At 50.5% G+C, this 12,436-nt stretch overlaps 1 protein-coding gene across 2 annotated transcripts in view; it reads right to left on the bottom strand.

Annotated features, from left to right (window-relative positions):
• Positions 1-685: 685 nt before the first annotated feature.
• The window catches only part of VAV1 (vav guanine nucleotide exchange factor 1), a 95,929-nt gene continuing 84,178 nt past the window's right edge, over positions 686-12,436 (bottom strand). For both annotated transcript variants that reach the window (XM_060252051.1, XM_060252050.1), the window contains exons 22-27: positions 10,636-10,667; positions 7,352-7,468; positions 6,418-6,505; positions 4,980-5,094; positions 3,638-3,789; positions 686-914 (exon numbers count right to left, since the gene is read on the bottom strand). In XM_060252051.1, the coding sequence (XP_060108034.1) occupies positions 861-914; positions 3,638-3,789; positions 4,980-5,094; positions 6,418-6,505; positions 7,352-7,468; positions 10,636-10,667 (558 nt within the window). In that variant the 3' untranslated portion in view covers positions 686-860. The remainder of the gene's footprint in view (positions 915-3,637; positions 3,790-4,979; positions 5,095-6,417; positions 6,506-7,351; positions 7,469-10,635; positions 10,668-12,436) is intronic.

Consider the following 12,436-nt stretch of genomic DNA (forward strand, 5'->3'; position numbering starts at 1 on the left):
GAACATTGGGGGTGGGGGGGGTGGGAGAGAGCTTCAATGCACATATGGTGTGAAAGGAAACCCACGACTGAAAATGGAGAGAAAATATATTACTCTAAGCCAGGGGTGGCCAAACTGTGGCTCAGGAGCCACATGTGGCTCTTTCACACATATTGTGTGACTCTTGAAGCCCCCACTGCCCCATCAGCTCACTTGGAGAGAGCATTTGTCTCTTTAAATCACTTCTCCAAGCCAAGCCAGATGGCAGCTTGGAGAATGCATTTAAAGTTAAAGTTGCTTTCTTTCTGCCTCTCTCTTCCTTCGCCACCTATTTTCCTTCCTTCCCTCCCTCCCTGTCTTGTAGCTCTCGAACATCTGATGTTCGTGTCTTGTGGTTCTCAAACGTCTAACATTCACGTCTTGCGGTTCTCAAACATCTGACGTTTATTCTATGTGGCTCTTATGTTAAGCAAATTTGGCCACCCCTGCTCTAAGCTATCTGGAATCTCCCTTACAATGACGATTTCACACAGCGTCGCATCAGCAACCAGATCGCCACGGGAAATCACCCTAGCATGGAAGCAGCCCTGGACCAAGCAACAATGAGCAATTGTAGAATCTTTTTAAAATATAATTTTGAACTCCCTGACTAGGCAAAGTTTGCTGTTTGAGATGGACAGAGATGGATTCACAGCCAGGCTTTTATTTCCACTCCATTTATTTGACACAAGGAATGAAAGAAACGATGAGACGGAGCAGGGACTGAAGGGAGTTCATAAATAAGCGGAGTTTCTGCACACAAAGAGCTGTCGGAGGTAAAAAGAAACTGATCCTTCTGGCTGTTCCGGGAGCCATCACATTTTTCAATGCAGGCGGTGTCCTCAACAATACTCGGAATAATCCTCTTCCACATAATTTGCTGGGAACCAGCCAACCTGTCAGAAAGCCCCAACAAAGCAAAAAAATGTTAGAATTTTCACAGATGAGAACATTTTTAAGAGAGAAGCCTTGCACTGAAAGATGCCTAGACCCAGGGCTTTTTTAGTAGAAAAGGCCCAGCAGGAACTCATTTGCTTATTATACCACACCCTCTGACATCACCATAAGAACATAAGAAAAGCCATGTTGGATCAGGCCAATGGCTCACCCAGTCCAACTCTCTGAGTCACATAAGAACATAAGAGAAGCCATGTTGGATCAGGCCAGTGGCCCATCCAGTCCAACACTCCGTGTCACAGAAGAACATAAGAGAAGCCCTGTTGGATCAGGCCAATGGCCCCTCCAGTCCAACACTCTGTGTCACATAAGAACATAAGAGAAGCCGTGTTGGATCAGGCCAGTGGCCTATCCAGTCCAACACTCTGTGTCACATAAGAACATAAGAGAAGCCGTGTTGGATCAGGCCAGTGGCCCATCCAGCCCAACACTCTGTGTCACATAAGAACATAAGAGAAGCCGTGTTGGATCAGGCCAGTGGCCTATCCAGTCCAACACTCTGTGTCACATAAGAACATAAGAGAAGCCGTGTTGGATCAGGCCAATGGCCCATCCAGTCCAACACTCTGTGTCACATAAGAACATAAGAGAAGCCGTGTTGGATCAGGCCAGTGGCCCATCCAGCCCAACACTCTGTGTCACATAAGAACATAAGAGAAGCCGTGTTGGATCAGGCCAGTGGCCTATCCAGTCCAACACTCTGTGTCACATAAAAACATAAGAGAAGCCGTGTTGGATCAGGCCAATGGCCCCTCCAGTCTGTGTCACATAAGAACATAAGAGAAGCCCTGTTGGATCAGGCCAGTGGCCCATCCAGTCCAACACTCTGTGTCACATAAGAACATAAGAGAAGCCGTGTTGGATCAGGCCAATGGCCCCCCCAGTCTGTGTCACATAAGAACATAAGAGAAGCCCTGTTGGATCAGGCCAATGGCTCATCCAGTCCAACTCTCTGAGTCACATAAGTACATAAGAGAAGCCATGTTGGATCAGGCCAATGGCTCATCCAGTCCAACACTCTGTGTTGCATAAGAACATAAGAGAAGCTGTGTTGGATCAGGCCAATGGCTCATCCAGTCCAACACTCTGTGTAACATAAGAACATAAGAGAAGGCCTGTTGGATCAGGCCAGTGACCCATCCAGTCCAACACTCTGTGTCACAAAAGAACATAAGAGAAGCCCTGTTGGATCAGGCCAATGGCCCCTCCAGTCCAACACTCTGTATCACATAAGAACATAAGAGAAGCCCTGTTGGATCAGGCCAGTGGCCCATCCAGTCCAACACTCTGTGTCACATAAGACCATAAGAGAAGCCCTGTTGGATCAGGCCAATGGCCCCTCCAGTCCAACACTCTGTGTCACATAAGGACATAAGAGGAGCCCTGTTGGATCAGGCCAATGGCCCATCCAGTCCAACACTCTGTGTCACATAAGGACATAAGAGGAGCCCTGTTGGATCAGGCCAATGGCCCATCCAGTCCAACACTCTGTGTCACATGGTGGCCAAAGAAAACCCCAACTGCCATCAGGAGGTTCACAACTGGGTCTAGAAGCCCTTCCACTTTGCCCCCCGCCCAAGCACCAAGAATACAGAGCATCAATGCCCCAGACAGTTCCTATAATATACTGTGGCTAATAGCCGCTGATGGACCTCTGCTCCATATTTTTATCCAATCCCCTCTTGAAGCTGGCTATGCTTGTAGCCGCCACCACCTCCTGTGGCCGTGAATTCCATGTGTTAATCACCCTTTGGGTGAAGAAGGACTTCCTTTTATCCGTTCTAACCCAACTGCTCAGCAATTTCATTGAATGCCCACGAGTTCTTGTATTGTGAGAAAGGGAGAAAAGGACTTCTTTCTCTACTTTCTCCATCCCATGCATAATTTGTTGTTCCACACAGGGCTTTTTTGTAGAAAAAGCCCAGCAGGAACTAATTTGCATATTAGGCCACACCCCCTCACGGCAAGCCAGCTGGAACTCTGTTCCTGTGACTTCCTCCTCCAAAGCAATAGCCCTGCCGAGACCCATTCTGTCGATGCAGCTTCGAGTCTTGTCCAAGAAGCAGAAGAGTGGGCAGCTCTTGGGTTGTCCCTTCACCTCCAGCTCCAGGCGTAGGTTCCTGGAATTTGCAACCACAATATAAGCTCAAGGAAGGCGAGACTCTTTTTAGCAACTGCCAGGGCTTTTGTTGTAGAGAAAGCTCAGCAGGAACTCATTTGTGTTTTAGGCCACACCCCCTAAGGCAGCCGGAACTGCGTTCCTGTGTGTTCTTGTTTTAAAAAAAGCCTTGGTAACCGCCCTGCATCACACAGCAAGTTAGAAAATACCTGGAGATTTTGGGGGTGAAGCCTAGGGTTGCTAAGTTCAATTCAAGAAATATCTGGGAACTTTGGAGGGGGAGCCAGGAGGATTTGGGGGTGGAGCCAGAAGCAAGGGAGTGACAAGCATCACTGAACTCCAAAGGGAGTTCTGGCCATCACATTTAAAGGGACCACATGCCTTTGAAATGCCTTCCCTTCACTGGAAATAATGAAGGATAGAGGCTCTTCCCCTGAGCCACGCTTTTGCGGGGAGCTCTTTGTGTACATCGAATGAGTTTCATTTCCTTTTACGCTCTCTGCTCCAAGCAGCCCAGACTTGGACATGTGTCAAAGTGCTCACCCGGCCGTAAATCTCTCCCTTCCACCATCCTGGATGCCCTTTCTTGTTCAGGATCTTGATGATGTCTCCTTCCTTGAGGGACAACTCAGTCCGGTCTCGTGCGCAGTAATTGTAGCGAGCCTTGGCGGAACCAAAGTACTTCAATTTTCTCCCTGCCAAGGAAACGACATGGGCATTTTATGCACTGAGAGAATCGTAAACCCGATGCCCAAAGACTTTCCTCCCTTCTCACTCTGCACCCTAGTTTTGGGATATTTCAGTGGTGTTCTATCTATTTGACATTTATGCTGGATGCTGTGCATAAACATTAGTAGAACATATTGGAATAAGTCCCCCCGCCCCATCAGCTAGCTTGGAGAAGGCATTTGTTTCTTTAAATCACTTCTCCAAGCCAAGTCAGTTAAAGTTAAAGTTGTTTTCTTTCCACATCTTTCTCCACTTTCCCCTCCCTCCCTCTCCTCTCTCCCTCTACTTCCTCCCTCCCTCTCCTCCCTCCCTTCCTCCCTCTCTCCTTCCTCCCTCTCTCTCCTTCCTCCCTTCCTCCCTCTCTCTCCTTCCTCCTTTCCTCCCTCTCTCTCCTCCCTCCCCCTCTCTCCTTCCTCCCTTCCTCCTTCTCTCTCCTTCTTCCTTTCCTCCCTCTCTCTCCTTCCTCCCTTCCTCCTTCTCTCTCCTTCTTCCTTTCCTCCCTCTCTCTCCTTCCTCCCTCTCTCTCATTCCTCCCTTCCTCCCTCTCTCTCATTCCTCCCTTCCCCCCTCTCTCTCCTTCCTCCCTCTCTTTCCTTCCTCCCTTCCTCCCTCTCTCTCCTTCCTCCCTCTCTCTCCTTCCTCCCTTCCCCTCTCTCTCTCCTTCCTCCTTTCCTCCCTCTCTCTCCTCCCTCCCTCTCTCTCCTTCCTCCCTTCCTCCTTCTCTCTCCTTCTTCCTTTCCTCCCTCTCTCTCCTTCCTCCCTCTCTCTCATTCCTCCCTTCCTCCCTCTCTCTCCTTCCTCCCTCTCTCTCATTCCTCCCTTCCCCTCTCTCTCTCCTTCCTCCTTTCCTCCCTCTCTCTCCTTCCTCCCTCTCTTTCCTTCCTCCCTCTCTCTCCTTCCTCCCTCCCTCGCGGCTCTCAAACTTCTGATGTTTATTCTATGTGGCTCTTACATTAAGCAAGTTCAGCTACCCCTGGCATAGTGCCATTGAGCAGGGGTGGCCAACAGTAGCTCTCCAGATGTTTTTGGCCTACAACTCCCATCAGCCGCAGCCAGCATATGCTGGCTGGGGCTGATGGGAGTTGTAGGCAAAAAACATCTGGAGAGCTACTGTTGGCCACCCCGGGGACCTATAGGTTGGCCACGCTGCACGCACCTGTTGGCTTGGAGACAATTCTGCTCTCCAGCTCCTGGAAAGAGAACTGCAACACCGTGTCGAGATTCTTGAAACAATCCTTCAGGGAATTCCGCTGGTAGAACTCCACCAGTTCCTGTACAGGAAGAAGGAGAAGGCCGTCTTCACCTACAGGATTTTGCAGAGCTTGCGTAAAATATCCCAAGAAGCAGGCCTGGCGCTAGGGGCCCTAGCACCCCAGGCCAAACCCCGCCCCATTTATTTGCGTGGAAGTGATGTCATTGGGGCACGCGAAGCGCAAGAGCTTGGCCCAACCCTCTCCTGCTTCAAAGGGAGCGGGAAAAACCTCTTCCCGGCTCTTTCTGAAGCGGGAGAGGGCCAAGCACGGGTAGGCCAAACCGCGTGTTCTTTCTTCAAGAACGCACGGCTTGGCCCGCCCCTTCCTCCCGACTTTGCCGATGGTCCGGATTGTCGTGGGTGTGTTCGGAGCCAGGATCGCTGCCACACCCCCTCAGCGAGGTCGGGAAGGCAGTGGGCGTGTTCAGAGCCCGGCGCTAGGGGTTCTAGGGCCCCAGGCCAAACCCTGCTCCACCTCCCATGGAATTGTTTGTCCATCCTCCCCACCCGCACAATGGGTGGGAAATTGCCCACAGATCTTCCATCCTTCATCTGCAACTGAAGGGACGTTCTTGTAGCCTTCCACCTCTCCCTTCCTCTTATGCTTTTCATCTTACTTCCCTTTCCCCAAGTTCCCACCCCATATTTGTCCTCATAATAACATAAGGGAAGCCATGTTGGATCAGGCCAATGGCCCATCCAGTCCAACACTCTGTGTCACACAGAGGCCAAAACCCCCAGGCATCATCAGGACCTAACATAAGAGAAGCCATGTTGGATCAGGCCAGTGGCCCCTCCAGTCCAACACTCTGTGTCACACAGTGGCCAAAAAACCCAGGCACCATCAGGACATAAGAACATAAGAGAAGCCATGTTGGATCAGGCCAGTGGCCCCTCCAGTCCAACACTCTGTGTCACACAGTGGCCAAAAATCCCAGGCATCATCAGAGAAGCCATGTTGGATCAGGCCAATGGCCCATCCAGTCCAACACTCTGTGTCACACAGGGGTCAAAACCCAGGGGCCATAAGGAGATCCACCAGCAGGGCTAAAAGTCCAAAAGCCCTCCAACCACCAAGAAAACAGAGCATCTCTGCCCCAGACACAAGAACATAAGAGAAGCCATATTGGATCAGGCGAATGGCCAATCCAATCCAACAGTCTGTGTCACACAGGGGCCAAAGCCCAGGTGCCATCAGGAGGTCTACCAGCAGGGCCAGAATTCTAGAAGCCCTCCCACTGTTGCCTCCCAAGCACCAAGAAGACAGAGCATCACTGCCTCAGAAGACACAGTGACCTCAATTAGGGGGCAGGAAGAGATAGGAAGACACACCAATCCTTACCGTGAGCCCTTTGAAGGCCTTCTTGTCTGTGATGCGGTACAAACCCTCCGCTGTCAGGATTTTGATATGCTTGACTTCATTGTTGAACCTGTGGGCAGAAATTCACACAGCTGCTGGGCGAACAGTTTCCTGTGCCTGTTGTTTGCATGGCAGTTTAAACCCTTTGAAAAGATAGGACCGATGGCTTCATCTGAACAAGCCCCAGCTTCATCCTGAGAGGCAGAAGTGAGGACTCAAAAGAACACCTGTGGTGGGAATATATTGCCAATTGAAATCAGGGTCGCTAACCATCAAAGTGGGCCAGGAATCACGGTTGATCTCAAGACAACAGATATCAGTTCCCCTGGAGAGACTGGCCTCTTTGGAGGGTGGATTCTGTGGCATTTAGGATTCCAAAGTCTGCTCCATCCCAGAAGTGATGTCATCGCAGCAGTGACCCGGAAATGACATAATCACGCCAGCAAACACTGTGCATGACCGCTGTAGGCATTTCTGGGAAAACTCTATGGTTTCCTCAGGTGCCCTAGCAATTTGGGCGAAAACTCTATGGTACCATAGAGTTCTCCCTCCCAAATGGCTACAGTGTCCGGGAAAACCATAGTTTCCTCAGAAACGCCTAGAGCGGCTGCTACACGTCACCGATGCCATGACGTCACTTCTGGATGAGGTTCCCCCCGGCGGCAACCCTGGTGACATTGTACCCCACTGAGGTCTCTCCCCTCCCCAGGCTCCACACCCTCCCTATCAGGAATTTCCCAACCTAAAGTTGGCAACTCTATTCCTAGACCTGGTCCCTGAGGCCCTTCAAGCTGCAGAAGTTAGGGCGTGGGCCTCAGGCCATCTGCAAGTGAAACAAGCGCTCCGCCCTGAAACCTATCCCAGGGTTTCCATCTTTACTTCATAAGGAGGCAACTGGGAGCAAAGTTAGGATTACTTGATGCTGATGGCAAATTCCGCTGCATCCTTGATTCTCTGCCGCACCAGGAAAGTCCCGTCTGAGCGATTTGCCAAGATCTGCTCGGCTTCTCCTCTCTCCATCGGCCCTGTGTACCTGCACAAGGGAGACAAGCCCGTGGTCTCCAGGTGACGTGATGCACTTGGGGCTTCTCTTGACTCTTTAACAGTCAAACACATTTGTTATCAGGGATGGAGCTGGCATAAAGGAGGCCTTGTCAGACCAGGCCATGTTGGGTTGGGCCGTAGGAGTTCCGATTTCAGATTAGGTAGCAGAGATATGAACTTTATAAACAACACAGACAAACAAAAAGAGTTTTTTTTAAAAAAATACTTAAAATATGCTGAAAACATCAGCACTCATTGGTCTTAAAGGTGCTTCTTTGTATTTCTCCCCTGGGATCCAGGGAACCGGGCAAAGAAAGCTCTGGCTCTTTCCTTCCTTCCCCAAGGGACCAAGAGGGAAAGGGGCCTCAGCCAATAGAAGGAAGAGAGGCTTAGCTCAGTAGCTCTGCTGTGCGATTGAGAGAGCCTGGCAAAACAAGCTCTGCCTCCCCCCCCTTCCACTCCAAAGGAGGAGCCTCAGCCAGTGGAGAAAATAGAGGCCTTGCTCTGTAGCTCCTGTGCAATTGGGCAAGCCTTGCAAAGCAAGCTATGATGCAGAAGGAAGCAAGAGAGAGTGAGAAGGAAGCAGATGATAGCCAGTTGCTCGGGGGCCTGATGGGAGTCCTCTGGGGACCTGATTTGGCCTCTGGGCTGCATGTTTGACACCCCTGCTTGGATAAAAATACGGAGCAGAGGTCCATCAGTGGCTATTAGCCACAGTATATATATACCGTATATGTGTGTGTGTGTGTGTGTGCATACACACACACATACATTGGCCACTGTGTGACAGAGTGTTGGACTGGAGGGGCCACTGGCCTGATCCAACATGGCTTCTCTTATGTTCTTATGTGACACAGAGTGTTGGACTGGAGGGGCCACTGGCCTGATCCAACATGGCTTCTCTTATGTTCTTATGTGACACAGAGTGTTGGACTGGAGGGGCCACTGGCCTGATCCAACATGGCTTCTCTTATGTTCTTTTGTGACACAGAGTGTTGGGCTGGATGGGCCATTGGCCTGATCCAATATGGCTTCTCTTATGTTCTTATGTGACACAGAGTGTTGGTCTGGGTGGGCCATTGGCCTGATCCAACATGGCTTCTCTTATGTTCTTATGTGACACAGAGTGTTGGACTGGAGGGGCCACTGGCCTGATCCAACATGGCTTCTCTTATGTTCTTATGTGACACAGAGTGTTGGACTGGAGGGGCCACTGGCCTGATCCAACATGGCTTCTCTTATGTTCTTTTGTGACACAGAGTGTTGGACTGGAGGGGCCATTGGCCTGATCCAACAGGGCTTCTCTTAGGTTCTTATGTTCTTATTTTTGTTTGCCTTCATCATTGATATTACATGGATTTTGTTTGGTTGGAGGGCGGTTCTTTGGGCTCATATGGCTGCTTGGAATTTCTGTCCAAAAAGAAGCCTTCATAACTTTCAATGAAGCAAATTCAGGTGGGCAGCTATGGTTGCCCACCCGGATCTGTCTTCTTGGAAGACACCCCATTAAGTCGCATAGAACAGAACTCCATCAACCGTACAAAATTGCTATTTAGTCTTTGCATATGTCAAAACGTCTTCATTAAGTTGTATGCCAATTTTCTGTTCACCACCGTAGAAGCATATATATAACCAGGGCTTTTTTGGTAGAAAAAGCCCAGCAGGAACTCATTTGCATATTAGGCCACACCCCCTGATGTCACCATTGTTTCACGTAGAGCTTTTAATAGTGAAATCCCATGAGGAATTCATTTGCATATTAGGCCACACCTCCTGACACCAAGCCTGCCAGAACTGCATTCCTGTGTGTTCCTGCTCAAAAAAAGCCCTGTATAACTGCTAACATCGATTTCTATGTATCTGAGGAAGTATGTCTGCGTACAAAAGCTCACACCTTGCATAAACTTTTGTTGGTCTTAAAGTTGCCTGACTGGATGCAAAATGGGTTGTATTGCAATGTGGCATTTAGTCACTGGGTGTCTCTGTACTCTATAATATTTCATCAGTGCTACGAAAGATGAAAGCTCGGAGCCAAGTTATGCAACACCTTGGTTTTTTCCAAACACGGATTTCTTCATGTGTAGAAAGTGGGAAAGCCCCGCTGTATTATCCACAGGACACGGCCCCCGATTTAAACATGACTCATCTGGCTCCCATATTATCCCCCAGCGGGGAAAAGGGGAGCTTCCGGGCTGCAGGGGAGCCCCAGACAATGGTCATCACACAGCCACATCTGCTCTGAAGTGACAGGCTGATGGGGGGAAGAATGCAGGCTAAAAGCAGGGGTGGGCAAACTGGCTTGGGGGCCACCTGTGGCTCTTTCACACATACTGTGTGGCTCTCCAAGCCCCACCCACCCACCCACTACCCTGTCAGCCAGCTGGGAGGAGGCATTTGTCTCTTTAAATAATTTCGCCAAGCCAGCTGGTGGCTTGGAAAATCCATTTAAAGTTCAAGTTGCTTTCTACCCATATCTTCCTTCCCTCCCTCCCTCCCTTCCCTCCCTCTCTCCTTCCTTCCTTCTCTCTCCCTCCCTTCCCCATTCCTCTCTCTCTCCCTCCCTCCCTTCCCTCCCTCTCTCCTTCCTAACTTCCTTCCCTCTCTTCTCCCTCCCTCCCACCCTCCCTCCCTCCCTCCCTCCCTCCCTCCCTTCCTTCCTTCCTTCCTTCCTTCCTTCCTTCCTTCCTTCCTTCCTTCATCTTGTGGCTCTCAAACATCTGACACTCACGTCTTGCGGCTCTCAAACATCTGACAATGTATTCTGTGTGGCTCTTACGTTAAGCAAGTTTGGCCACCCCTGGCTAAAAGCAAATCTAGATATTCAATTAAACTTTATGATAATACCACACTTCTCTCTCATACACAGCGGGATGGACAAACTTAGCCCCACAAGCCCCGTGTTGTGTCATTTGAAGCGTAACTAACATGTTCTTTCAGAAATCTGCCATTCAGATTTTTTCTGCAACCAGAATCACAGTGCAATCCGGAGGGAGGGTGGGGCTGGAAGTGCGGAACAAGCCAACTAGACTCTGTTCTGGCCTATCTCTGAGATACCACATATCTCTGAAATGGACTTTTGGATATACAGCTGTCTCTTGACCTGAGAACTCTGGAAGACAAGACACAGAAATGGATGAATTCTATGCAATTACTTACCAGAGGTAGACGGATAGATCTGGAGGAGGAGTCTAGGAGGAGAAAGAAATCACATATATAAATAAAATGCTGGCTTGGGGGTGTTTTTTTTTAATTCTTGTGGAGCAGGGGTGCATGGGAGTTATTTGTGAATTTCTTGCATCATGCAGGGAGTTGGACTAGGTGACTCTGGAGGTCCCTTCTAACTCTATGATTCTATGTAACAAAACGGAGGCAGAAGCTTTGGTTTCATTGATGTTGCGGGTAAGAATGACATGGCCAAGACTTCAACCAGAGCACCACAGCTGCGATTGTCTGCTGAGAGCCAGTTTGGTGTAGTGATTAAGTGCACAGGCTCTTATCTGGGAGAACCGGGTTTGATTCCCCACTCCTCCACTTGCAGCTGCTGGAATGGCCTTGGGTCAGCCAGAGCTCTCTTATCTGGGAGAACCGGGTTGGATTCCCAACTCCTCCACTTGGACCTGCTGGAATGGCCTTGGGTTAGCCATAGCTCTCTTATCTGGGAGAACCAGGTTTGATTCCCCACTCCTCCACTTGCACCTGCTGGAATGGCCTTGGGTCAGCCAGAGCTCTCTTATCTGGGAGAACCGGGTTGGATTCCCCACTCCTCCACTTGGACCTGCTGGAATGGCCTTGGGTCAGCCATAGCTCTCTTATCTGGGAGAACCGGGTTTGATTCCCCACTCCTCCACTTGCAGCTGCTGGAATGGCCTTGGGTCAGCCATAGCTTTCTTATCTGGGAGAACCGGGTTGGATTCCCCACTCCTCCACTTGCACCTGCTGGAATGGCCTTGGGTCTGCCAGAGTTCTCTCATCTGGGAGAACCGGGTTTGATTCCCCACTCCTCCACTTGCAGCTGCTGGAATGGCCTTGGGTCAGCCATAGGTCTCTTATCTGGGAGAACCGGGTTGGATTCCCCACTCCTCCCCTTGCAGCTGCTGGAATGGCCTTGGGTCAGCCAGAGCTCTCTTATCTGGGAGAACTGGGTTTGATTCCCCACTCCTCCACTTGCACCTGCTAGAATGGCCTTGGGTCATCCAGAGCTCTCTTATCTGGGAGAACCGGGTTTGATTCCCCACTCCTCCACTTGCACCTGCTGGAATGGCCTTGGGTCAGCCAGAGCTCTCTTATCTGGGAGAACCGGGTTGGATTCCCAACTCCTCCACTTGGACCTGCTGGAATGGCCTTGGGTTAGCCATAGCTCTCTTATCTGGGAGAACCAGGTTTGATTCCCCACTCCTCCACTTGCAGCTGCTGGAATGGCCTTGGGTCAGCCAGAGCTCTTTTATCTGGGAGAACCGGGTTGGATTCCCAACTCCTCCACTTGGACCTGCTGGAATGGCCTTGGGTTAGCCATAGCTCTCTTATCTGGGAGAACCAGGTTTGATTCCCCACTCCTCCACTTGCAGCTGCTGAAATGGCCTTGGGTCAGCCATTGCTCTCTTATCTGGAGAACCGGGTTTGATTCCCCACTCCTCCACTTGCAGCTGCTGGAATGGCCTTGGGTCAGCCAGAGCTCTCTTATCTGGGAGAACCGGGTTTGATTCCCCCCTCCTCCACTTGCAGCTGCTGGAATGGCCTTGGGTCTGCCAGAGTTCTCTTATCTGGGAGAACCGGGTTTGATTCCCCACTCCTCCACTTGCAGCTGCTGGAATGGCCTTGGGTCAGCCATAGGTCTCTTATCTGGGAGAACCGGGTTGGATTCCCCACTCCTCCCCTTGCAGCTGCTGGAATGGCCTTGGGTCAGCCAGAGCTCTCTTATCTGGGAGAACTGGGTTTGATTCCCCACTCCTCCACTTGC

This window comes from Heteronotia binoei, chromosome 13 (assembly GCF_032191835.1).
Source record: "Heteronotia binoei isolate CCM8104 ecotype False Entrance Well chromosome 13, APGP_CSIRO_Hbin_v1, whole genome shotgun sequence".
Lineage (NCBI taxonomy): Eukaryota > Metazoa > Chordata > Lepidosauria > Squamata > Gekkonidae > Heteronotia > Heteronotia binoei.